This window comes from Myotis yumanensis, unplaced genomic scaffold, assembly GCF_028538775.1.
Source record: "Myotis yumanensis isolate MYYU_CA2020_CCGP unplaced genomic scaffold, mMyoYum1.0.hap1 SCAF_24, whole genome shotgun sequence".
In the NCBI taxonomy this organism is placed as follows: Eukaryota; Metazoa; Chordata; class Mammalia; order Chiroptera; family Vespertilionidae; genus Myotis; species Myotis yumanensis.
The window spans coordinates 2,142,862-2,153,664 of record NW_027223775.1 but is presented as its reverse complement, the minus strand read 5'-3'; the positions used below and the strand labels follow the sequence as shown (position 1 = coordinate 2,153,664).

Below are 10,803 nucleotides of genomic sequence, written 5' to 3'. Positions count from 1 at the left end.
AAGACCATGACATTCTCATGAGGTGTCCCTGCAGATCATCCGGAATAGCAGTGGATGCACCTTAGGCCCTCAGTGAATGTTCTTGAGTAAATCCAGGATTGAAGAGAGAGAGGAGAGGAGTCTGTCTTTGGCGGCAAGGATCAGCTGACCCGGGGACATCCAAGATAACATGTCCACTCTGTGCCAGTGCCTCCTGCCAGCCCTCCTGCACCGCCCTTGGCATTAAATGGCGAGACCCAGGCATGTCCTGGATGTGAGGCATGTTCTCCTTGGGGAGGAGGGAGGAGGGGCAATCCCTTGTTTAGGTCTAGATGTCATTGTGGCTGATGTGATACCAGGTCTGGTTGGGCAGAGGCAGGGCAGGTAGAGCCAGCAGAGACTTGTGAGTTTGAAAAAGGCACAGAGGACTAAATATGTCAGGATAAGAAGAGGTCTGACTGCGGAGGGAAAGAAGCCAGGTGGAAGGGTGTCTGCTCCAAGGCTGGGTTCAGAGAGCGGACCATGGGAAAGCCCATGCATGGGGACTGTTCCCCAGGGCCTGTGAAGCCCCACAGAGGCAGGGCTTGCTGTGGATCCCAGGAAGGGCATCCTCCTGCCTCTTTGGTGACTCTTTGGATCCAGAAAGGCAGCTCGGATGTTGATTTTCCTTCTGTACAATGTAGCTTGTCATGTTCTCCAAAGCAGCTCAGAAGAATTGTGGAGAACTCGTGGTTTCTCTTATCAGTGGCTGTCCCCAGCATCAGGTTCATGATGGGCTGACTGACATTCCAGGGATGCATAAAGAGGGTCCCAGACTTGTAACACATTCTTAGGACCCCCCTTCATTCAAAAAAAGGTCCATAGGGCAGATGACCTGGGATCGCAGTAGGAATTTTGTGACTGGAGAAGGCGGTTGCAGAGGACGGCCCTCCTCATGGGCTCAGAGGCTACTGTGTCCTGTCCATAAGTGAGGGCCATGATGAGAGCAGGTGGCAGGTGACCAGGATGTGGTGAAAACATCCCCGAAATTCATGTGTGGGTGCTGGGACTCGGCGGGGCCTGTCCAATACTGGGCAGGAAGTTCTCCTGCCCCTTGTGCCATAGCACATGCCCTGTGGGGGGGTGGATAGAGGAGTGTTTCTTGCTCATGAAGAAGGCATGTTCGCCTCAGACTTTGTTTCTAGGTCATTCTTAGTGGTTCCTACTACCTCCTTTTATCTCCTGGACACTGGGATCTCATAGAGGCTGCCTGAGCTTGGGCTCCTACAGTTTTCCAGTTTCCGCCTGGTGCATATAATGTCTGCGTTAAAGAGAAAATCTCAGCCCCCAGGTGGCACCCTCAGGCTAAAAGCCCATGATACCAAGTCTAGACTCAAATGCTGACCTCATTACAGTTTGAACCTCTTCCAGAAACCTCAACAGCCAGTCTGGAATTTTCTGGTCAACACCACTGTGGTAATCTGTCACGTGGTCCCTCTGCCTGGAACATGAGAGTTGTTTGGGCATCACAATGCAGGGGGTAGACAAGAGCAGAAAAGTTGCTCCTCTCTGCCTCTGTCTCTCTCTCGCTCTCTCGCCCCCAACCCCCAAGCTCGCTCTCTCTGGTTCTCTCTCTGTCTGTCTCTCCCTCAATTTCAAAAGATCCAATGTGTGACCCAGTACAGCATGGGGATATCTCAAACTATGGCAGATCCTTACATGCCAAGTACAGCTTCAAATCTTCTGAAGGGGAAGGTGTATCTGTGCACTGAGCTTAATCCTGAGGGAGGACATCTTCCGTCACGATCTGAGTGAGAGTTTTAGGCGTGGGCCCAGAAGGAGCTTTTTGAAGCCAAATTTGCATGGATTGTTCCCTAGGGTTGAGCAAACATTAGTTATTTATACAGACTTTGGCAATCATGTTAGTCCCTGGAACTTGGCTGGGACTAACCTGCTGCCTGTGAAAGGTTGGGATGTGGAAGAGGATGCCTGAGCTAAAGAGAATGCCCTCTGTCACAGCTCCTTGATAAGGATACACAGGTCTTTTGGCCCACATTTATTTTTCTCTGTGCCTCCAAGATTCCAAAGAGCCCACGACTCTCACCCCTCAGTGGCTTTCAGAATTGGATAAGTCACATCCCAGGTTGAGCTGCCACACCCCTCCTCTGGCCTCTCCACAACCCACGTTTTCACATTTAATTTTCTCAAGCCAGTTTGCTGAGCTGGTCTGGTTCTTCTGGGAGGAAATGCCCTTTACGTCCACAGAGGGAGGGTGACAGAATCTCCTGCCTATACTCCCCGTCAACTGGGTCCACCCAGTTTCCTCCTTCACCGCTAGCCTTTTAAGTTCTCAAGTTTATGCAGTCAGAGTCTTTGAGTTTCCCAAATGTTCACCTTGTCCTGGGTAATTCCCTTGGTCCCATTACAAACGTGCAGCCCCTCCCCTCTCCTGATCAGCCCCTAGACGTGATTTTGGCCGGACCTCCTCTGGGGAAGGCTTGCTCCTCAAAATCTGGAAGACCAACTGTCCCTCTGTTCCTGTTGGAATGGGCACGGGATTTGCAATTGTAGGTAACATCAAGTCTCAGGGACTGTTTGGTCCTCAATACTGTTGCATTGAAATTCTTTCTCTCTTGAGATGATACCACTGTCTCCCTAAAGGTGTGTTAACGGGAACATTAGGGAATTTTGATGTGGCACCAACACCCCCATCAAGTCTACTTCCAGTTTGGTTTCCTTTTCTTTTCCTTTCATGCATGGACCTGGGGTTCAGCTGGAGGTGTGGAGAGTACAAAACCCCATCAGGGTTAAATGCCTGGAGATCCAGGACTAAGGTTCTGCTCTCAGGTGGAAGTAGCCATTTCAGCTAGGACCTCAAAAGGAAGGTGTGGTCAGACGAGGTATAATGGCTTCCGAGGAGGCCGAGGTGGGAACAGAGGCTAGAGCATGAGAGTCAATGCCCAGGTCTGAGCACAGGGCTCCCTTCACCACGCCCCTCTGGTGAGTCAGGAGCCTAAGGTGGTCCACAAGGACCTGCAGGCCAAGAACCCAGAGATTTGTCCTTTCTTCCTTACAAATGAGCAGACTTTGCCTTTGCCTCTGGGTGCAGGTTTGCCTTAATGCAAAACGTTTTGATTTCTGTTTTGATGTTTGCCATGCATAGAGGTTCACAGGGCAAGTTTCCCCTGTGTCTGAAAGTCGAGTGTTTCTAAGGAGCCTATTGTAGGCCAACGTGGCAAAATCCTTTTTGTAGTTTTTAGCGACCGGGCTGTGCGTGTGAAAACAGGTCTTAATGGAAAGTCTTTCATAACAGCCAATTGATGTTTAGAAAGAGTGGAAGGGGGTGGGGGGAGGGAGAGAGAGAGAAACATTGATGTGAGAAACATCCATCAGCTGGCTCCTGCCCACCCCCTAACGGGGGTTAGGAATGGAGCCCTCAAGAGACCTTTGGGGGCACGGGAGGATGCTCACCGCACTGAGCAACACTGACCAGGGCTTGCAGTCTCTTATTGAGAGGAGCCTTACTTGTGACATGTGAGCCCTCTGTTGTCATGGATAAAGTGGTCATTCTAATATTCATAGAAGGGGCACACAATAAAATGTACATGTTGGAATTAATGGTTATTTTTCTCACCTGCAGCTCCCCCATGCTTTAGAAAACGTTTGTGCTGCTTTTAGGATTCCTCATTTAAAAGGTGTCAAAGGCCTCAGTGGTACCCATTGTGTGGGTGTTCCTTAATCTTCCCCATCTATTTTATTTCCTAGAACTTAGCAAGAGGCAGTCCTGGGCCACGGGCTGCTCCCTACTCCAGGTGTTTCAGCCCTTCAGTGATCCTCAGAAACGTTTTCCCTGGAAAGGTTGGGATCATCTCTCTGGTTTCCCAGGACTCACTGCACAGCAGAATTCCAGCTAGCCAGTGGGTAGATGTGGGAGGGGTCCAGTGGTCATCTCACCCCTCCTTGGTGCCTGGTTCTTGTCCTGCCAGTGTCAGAGGAGAGGCAGGGCTGAGTGGCTTTGCGGCCCCTAAGCAGAAAATGGGGTTGTGGTAAATTGGGGGCGCTCCAGTTGTTGCCGGAGCAGTGCCTTTGGCCCTCAGCTGGTCCCTCTGAAGGGAGAAAGACCGGGGTTGCTCATGCTCAGCCTGACAAGATGCCTTGCTCCCGGCTGTCTCCCAGGATCTCTTTCATAGCAGCTTCATGGGGATGAGCCTTCCGGCTCCACGCAGACTCCTGGAACTGGCATGTCAGAGCCTGCTGAGGGATGAAGCCTCGGCCATCGCTGCTCTGGAGTGGCTTCCTGTGGAGCTCTTCCCACCTCTGTTCATGGCAGCCTTCGCTGGGAAGCACAGCAAAGTCCTGAAGGCCATGGTGCAGGCTTGGCCCTTCCCCTGCCTCCCTCTGGGGGCCCTGATGAACCATCGGCAGCCTCACCAGGATATCTTGCAGGCTGTGCTGGAGGGACTCGATGCCCTGCTTGCCCAGGAGACTCGACCCAGGTACAGGGGATCCAGTAGCCTGGGAGCACCCTGGGGATCTGAGCAGTTACAGCTGGGATCCGGGTGTGTGCAGGGCCAAAGGGAGAGCTGAGGGAGGCCTTGGAGCCACTGCTGGGGTCATTCTGGGAACAGGCTTCGGATAGATAGGGCTGATGAAGATGCCGAGGGTGACCCAAGGGACACGAGCCCACTCCTTCCTGGTGGCACCTAAAGGTACCAGGAATGGGGACCATGAAGGACCCCAGTAGCACCAGGAGCAGCTGATTCCTGGGCCATGGAGTCAAAGTCCAGTCAGGTGTCTGGCCCAGCTGCCCAGATTCCTAGACTCATGGTCTTATTCCTTGTTATCTTAATGCACCCCAGCAGATCTCCTATTTTCTCCACAGGAGATGGATACTGCAGGTGCTTAATTTACAGAAGAGAGTTCATCAGGAGTTCTGGATCGTGTGGGCCGGAACCAGAGCCCATGTGTGCTCACTGCTGGAGCCTGAGGCCCCACAGCCCAGGAGGAAGAGGGGGAAAGTGCACAGCTTAACGGCCAGGCCAAATTCACCCTTGGCCCCCGTGGAGGTGTTAGTAGACCTTTGCCTCAAGAAAGGTGTCCTTGATGAGTCCCTCAGCTACCTGATTAAGAAAGTCAGCGAGAGGAGAGGTTTGCTGCACCTTTGCTGTAAGAAGCTGAAGGTGTTTGCGATGTCAAAGCAAAACATTAACATCCTGGATATGGTGCAGCTGGACTCTGTCCAGGATTTGGAGGTAAACTGTACCTGGAAGCTGTCCACTCTGAGGAAGTTCGCTCCTTACCTGGGCCAGATGGGCAATCTGCGCCGGTTCCTGCTCTCCCACGTCTTTACGTCTTCTCACACCACCTTGGAGCAGGAGGAGCAGTGTGTCAGCCTGGTCTCCTCTCAGTTCCTCAGCCTGCCCCACCTCCAGGAGCTCTATTTGGACGATGTCTCCATCCTCAAAGGCTGCCTGGACGAGATCCTCAGGTGAGGGGTGGCGAGGTTTCCCTGCCGACCAGAGCGAGTCCCTTTCCATTTCAGTGCACAGTGACGGGCTCTCCCGTGTGCCGTCCCTCAGCAGTGCTAGAGTGCCTGAGCCACTAGGCGGTCCACACAGTCAGTGTCTTGTTCACTGCTCTGTCTCCTTGCATGTTGTGTCATAACCCCCCAGACAAAGGTAGGACGTATGCACTAGGACAGAGGCTAGTAAAGAGACTCCTTGCTAGGAATTGGCGTAATGGAGGCTTCGGGACAGGGGATGGTAGCTTTGGGAATCCTTCTGAGTGGTGTCTAAGGGAAGATGATGCAATAGAAACAAGTGAGGATTGCAATGACTAGGGGAAAGCCAATCAAAGGTGCGGTTTCAGGGGTTAAGTTCCGCACTTAGAGATTTGGCCATGGCAGCCTTTCACTCCAAACCTGCCTCAATCACCTGTCTGCCAAGGGTTGCCATAGGCTCTCGCAAACAGAATGCCTGGTAAATGCAGGATTCTGGAGGGAGGCATTACGAAATGGGATAGGTGGTTTGTGGACAATGCAGTGATCTAAGTTCCTGGAGGGTGGCGGCCCTCGCTGGATGTTGCCTGACTGTGCCCAGGTTAGCCCTTTCTGCACATCTGCCAGAGGCCTCATTGGGCTAAGAGATGATGGTGACAGGGGTCTAGGCTGTGGCTGGAAGGAAGCCCGAGTTGCAGGCATTTCGGGACATGTCTCCAATACTAAAATGCACTGGTTGCCTCCTGTTTCAGACCCTGGGCCAGGCTCCTTTCTGAGCTCCTCCCATCTTTACCTCCCATCTTTATGTTCACAACACCTGTGTGTTTGGGCTGGGGGTGTATGATGAGTAAATGGAGTGTGTGAGGTTTCATCCAGTTGGATCCATCACGGAGCAGATAACAGATGGAGAAAGATTCCACTCAAATTTGCTCTGACGTGAATGTCCCTTTTCACTGTGCAACATGCTGGGTTTGATCATCATCTGGAACACTGTAGGCTTCGGTGACATGGGCCTCTTCACCCTGAAGGCCTGGATCATCCTCACCTGCCTCTGCCCACCAGGTCCATCCCCCACATGTAACTGCTCTGTGTCTCCCCAGGTGCCTGAAGACCCCCTTGGAGGCCCTGTCCATCACTAACTGCCTGCTTTTCGAAAGAGACTTGAGACATCTCTCCCAGCACCTGAATGTCAGCCAGCTCAAAAGCCTGAGTTTCAGTGGGCTCAACCTGACCAATATCAGTTCTGGGTCACTCCAATTTCTGTTAGAGAGAGCCTCCCCCACTCTCCAGGACCTGGACTTGGATGAGTGTGGGATCATGGACCCCCAGTTCCTGGACATCCTGCCTGCCCTGAGCCACTGCTCTCAGCTCATGACCCTCAGTTTCTGTGAAAACCCCATCTCTATGACCATCCTGGAGGACCTGCCTCGCCACATCGTCGGGCTGAGCAAGCTGTATTGCGTGATTTATGCGGCCCCCCTGGAGAGTTACGAGGAAAGGAGCGGCACCATCAACTTGGGCCGACTTGCCCAGATGCATGCCGTGCTGAAGCAGATGCTGCAGCAGTTGGGGCGGCCCGGCATGGTCTGGCTCTGTGCTTACCCCTGTCCTCACTGTGGCTGTAGAACCTTCCATGACCCAACTCCCATTCTGTGATCCTGTTGCTTGAGTGTCTAGCTGGGTGCCCATCTGGGCACTTGGGCACTGAAGCCCAGACATAAGTGTACCATACAGGAACACAGCAGCCAGTTTCAGACAACTACTCGGGGTTGGGGGGGAAATGCTGGCAGGGGACTCGATGGTTTCTTTGGGGAGATTTGTCCTAAGGAGTTTGAAATATGCACCTGAATCTCTCATGGGGAGGGATTGAGGCTTGGGTGGTAGATGCGGGGATTACCTTTGCTTGAAGAGTTGTGAATAATTGTCAGTAATAAAGAGAACTGGATGTTAACCGTCTGGTGTGCTCTATGACATGTTAACCTGATTCTCCCACCTGCAGTTACTGGACAAGTAAGAAGGCATGAGCATCGTGATGGGCAGACACTAGGCTGGTGGAGGTTGGGTCAAGGAGATCACATCACCATTTATCCTTTCTGGTTTGGTGGTTCTTTCTGGTGCACCGGTACCTACTCACTCACCTCTGTGACTGTTCAGTGGGTCAGCACACACAAGGGCCATCCACAGGGACTGGAACAAGTGGCTTCCAGTGAGCACCACTGAGGTACAACTGCTCTGGGGCCGTCACGGGGAGCTAGTCCAGGCCCTGGACTCAAACACTCCTCCCCACTGGGAGCCTCCATCGCTGGCCTGTGGCCCCTCCATGGCCGGGATTCCCTGGGCACAAGTCAGGCCCCCAGTACTGAAAGGGACATCAGCCTGCCAGGGAGCCAGAGCCACGGCCTCACATGTCCATGCCTGTCATTCACTGCATCCAGCCCCTTCTTGAATTCAAGTTCTTGTGGCCTGTAAACACATTTACATTCTTTTCAGCAAAATACTAAGCTGGCATAAACCTCTGCTTTGTTCTGTGTCCCGTCCTAAGAACAAGACATCCTTTTGTGGAGGATGGTCTAATGTTAGAAGACTTTCCCCTCGTGATCCTCCTTCCCATCAATCAAGGAGGTGGTAAAGCAACGCTGAGCCAGTGACAGGCCCCGGGTCTAAGAGTGGACAACCCAAGCCAGTTCCCAGAGAGCACTTAAGTGGACACAGGTGAAGGTCACACCGGGGAGATGGGGGTATGGAGGCCCACCCTGAGGGGCAATACAACCAAGTGAAAGGGAGATGTCCTAGTGTGCTCTTGGATCCCATAGTCAATGGACAGTTAGCTGCCCAGCAAGGAACAGGCTCCCTGCCCACTTGCCACTGCATTCTGGCCCTCTGCTGTCTCAGTTCTCTCACTGAGTGGCCTGCCAGAGGAGCACCTAGGGAGAAGGCCACACATCCAGGCCCAGGAACAGGGCTCCATTTGCCTGTATGTCTCCCTAAATGTAAGGAAGTCAGTCCTGCTTTTTCCCCTTCTACTGCCTCTCATTCAGTGCCAGCCACTCATGTGCTTGCTGCTCTCTGCTGGGTGTCAGCAGCAGCTTAGCTTGTCACATACAGCAACTGGCACTTTGTTCTCTTTTTATTGCCATTCCTTTCTTTTTCTTCTACCTTCTAGTCTTCCAGCTTGGGCCCATCAGCGCAGGAGCTCATTTTTCCATTTCTTAAGTACATTTCTTCTTTTTATTTATATATTTTTATATTTTTTTTGCTAAAAGTATTACAAATGGTATTACCTAAGTGTCTTTTCCTCCCCGCCCCCCAGGCCCTTGACAATCCCCTGCCCTCCCTTGCTCCCAGTGTCTTATGTCCATTAGTTATGCTTATATGCATGCATATAAGTCCTTTGGTTGATCTCTTACTCCCCTCCCTCCTGACCCCAAACCTCCCTGGCCTTCCCGCTGCAATATGACAATCAGTTTGAGGCAGCTCTCCCTCTGTATCTATTATTGTTCAAAAGTTTGTAATGATCTTTATTATCCATGATTGAGTGAGATCATGTGGTATTTTTCCTTTATTGACTGGCTTGTTTCATTAGCATAATGCTCTCCAGTTCCATCCTTGCCCTTTCAAATGGTAAGAATTCCTTCTTTTTTACAGCAGCATAGTATTCCATCGTGTAGATGTACCATTGTTTTCTAATCCATTCATCTGTTGATGGGCACTTAGGCTGTTTCCAGATCTTAGCTATGGTGAATTGTGCTGCTATGAACATATGGTTGCACATATCCTTTCTGATTGGTGTTTCTGTTTTCTTGCGATATATTCCTAGAAGTGGGATCATAGGGTCAAATGGGAGTTCCATTTTTAGTTTTTTGAGGAAAATCCATACTGTCTTCCTTAGTGGCTGCACCAGTCTGCATTCCCACCAGCAGTGCACAAGTGTTCCTTTTTCTCCACATCCTCTCCAGCACTTGTCGTTTGCTGATTTGTTGATGATGGCCATTCTGACAGGTGTGAGATGGTACCTCATTGTTGTTTTGGTTTGCATCTCTCAGATGATTAGTGACTTTGAGCATGTTTTCATATGTCTCTTAGCTTTCTGAATGTTCTCTTTTGAAAGGTGTCTATTTAGATCCTTTGCCCATTTTTTGATTGGATTGTTTATCTTCTTTTTGTTAAGATGTATGTGTTCCCTATACATTGTGGAGATTAGGCCCTTATCAGATATGACGTTGGCAAATATGTTTTCCCATGTAGTGGGTTTTCTTGTTGTTTTGTTGATGATTTCTTTTGCTGTGCAGAAGCTTTTTATTTTGATGTAGTCCCATTTGTTCATTTTCTCTTTAGTTTCAACTGCCCTAGGAGCTGTATCAGTGCAGAAATTGCTTCGGCATATGTCTGAGATTTTGTTGCCTTTGGATTCTTCTAGAATTGTTATGGTTTCATGTCATACATTTAAGCCCTTTATCCATTTTGAGTTTATTCTTGTGTACAGTGCAAGTTGGTGGTCTAGTTTAATTTTCTTGCATATATCTGTCCAATTTTCCCAACACCACTTATTGAAGAGACTATCTTTGCTCCATTGTATGTTCTTGCCTCCTTTGTCAAATATTAATTGAGCATATTGGTTTGGGCTAATTTCTCGACTCTATTCTATTCCACTGATCTATATGTCTGTTCTTGTGCCAGTACCAGGCAGTTTTGAGAACAGTGGCTGTGTAATACAGCTTGATATCTGGCATTGAGATCCCACCTGCTTTGTTCTTTCTCAGGTTCGCTGCAGGTATTCAGGGTCTTTTTTTATTCCAGATGAATTTTTGGAGAGTTTGGTCTAGATCTTTGAAGTAGGCCATTAGTATTTTAATGGGAAGTGCGTTGAATTTATGGATTGCTTTGGGTACTATGGACATTTTAATGATGTTGATTCTATCAATCCAAGACCACAGTATGTTCTTCCATCTCTTTATGTCTTCCTCTACCTCCTTTTTCAACGTCCTGTAGTTTTCTGAGTACAGGACTTTTACCTGTTTAGTTAAGCTTATTCCTAGGTATTAATTTTTTTGGTGCGATGATAAATGGGGTTGTTTTTATAATCTCTCTTTCTGCAAGTTCACTATTGGTGTTTAGAAATGCCACAGATTTCTTGGGGTTAATTTTGTATCCTTCTACATTACCAAATTCATGTATTAAGTCTGGTGGTTTTTTGATGGAGTCTCTAGGGTTTTCTATGTATAATATCATGTCATCTGCAAATAAGGACAGTTTTACTTCTTCTTTTCCAATTTGGATGCCTTTTATTTCTACTTCTTGTCTAATTGCAATGGCTAATACTTCCAGGACTATGTTGAACAGGAGCAGTG

The 10,803-nt window shown here is 49.7% G+C and overlaps 1 protein-coding gene across 1 annotated transcript; it reads left to right on the top strand.

Annotated features, from left to right (window-relative positions):
* The first annotated feature begins 2,649 nt into the window (after window positions 1–2,649).
* LOC139000628 (melanoma antigen preferentially expressed in tumors-like) lies at window positions 2,650–7,111 on the top strand. Its single transcript, XM_070402769.1, has 4 exons — window positions 2,650–2,672; window positions 4,122–4,454; window positions 4,841–5,446; window positions 6,556–7,111. Exons 1-4 carry the CDS (start codon window positions 2,650–2,652, stop codon window positions 7,109–7,111), a joined length of 1,518 nt encoding a protein of 505 aa, XP_070258870.1.
* The last annotated feature ends 3,692 nt before the right edge of the window (window positions 7,112–10,803 follow it).

Coding starts and splice junctions, on each gene's coding strand:
- LOC139000628 (XM_070402769.1), top strand. CDS start 2,650: ATGTGGCACCAACACCCCCATCA. Junction 4,455..4,840: donor GCCCAGGAGACTCGACCCAG/GTACAGGGGATC, acceptor TTTTCTCCACAG/GAGATGGATACTGCAGGTGC. Junction 5,447..6,555: donor TGCCTGGACGAGATCCTCAG/GTGAGGGGTGGC, acceptor GTGTCTCCCCAG/GTGCCTGAAGACCCCCTTGG.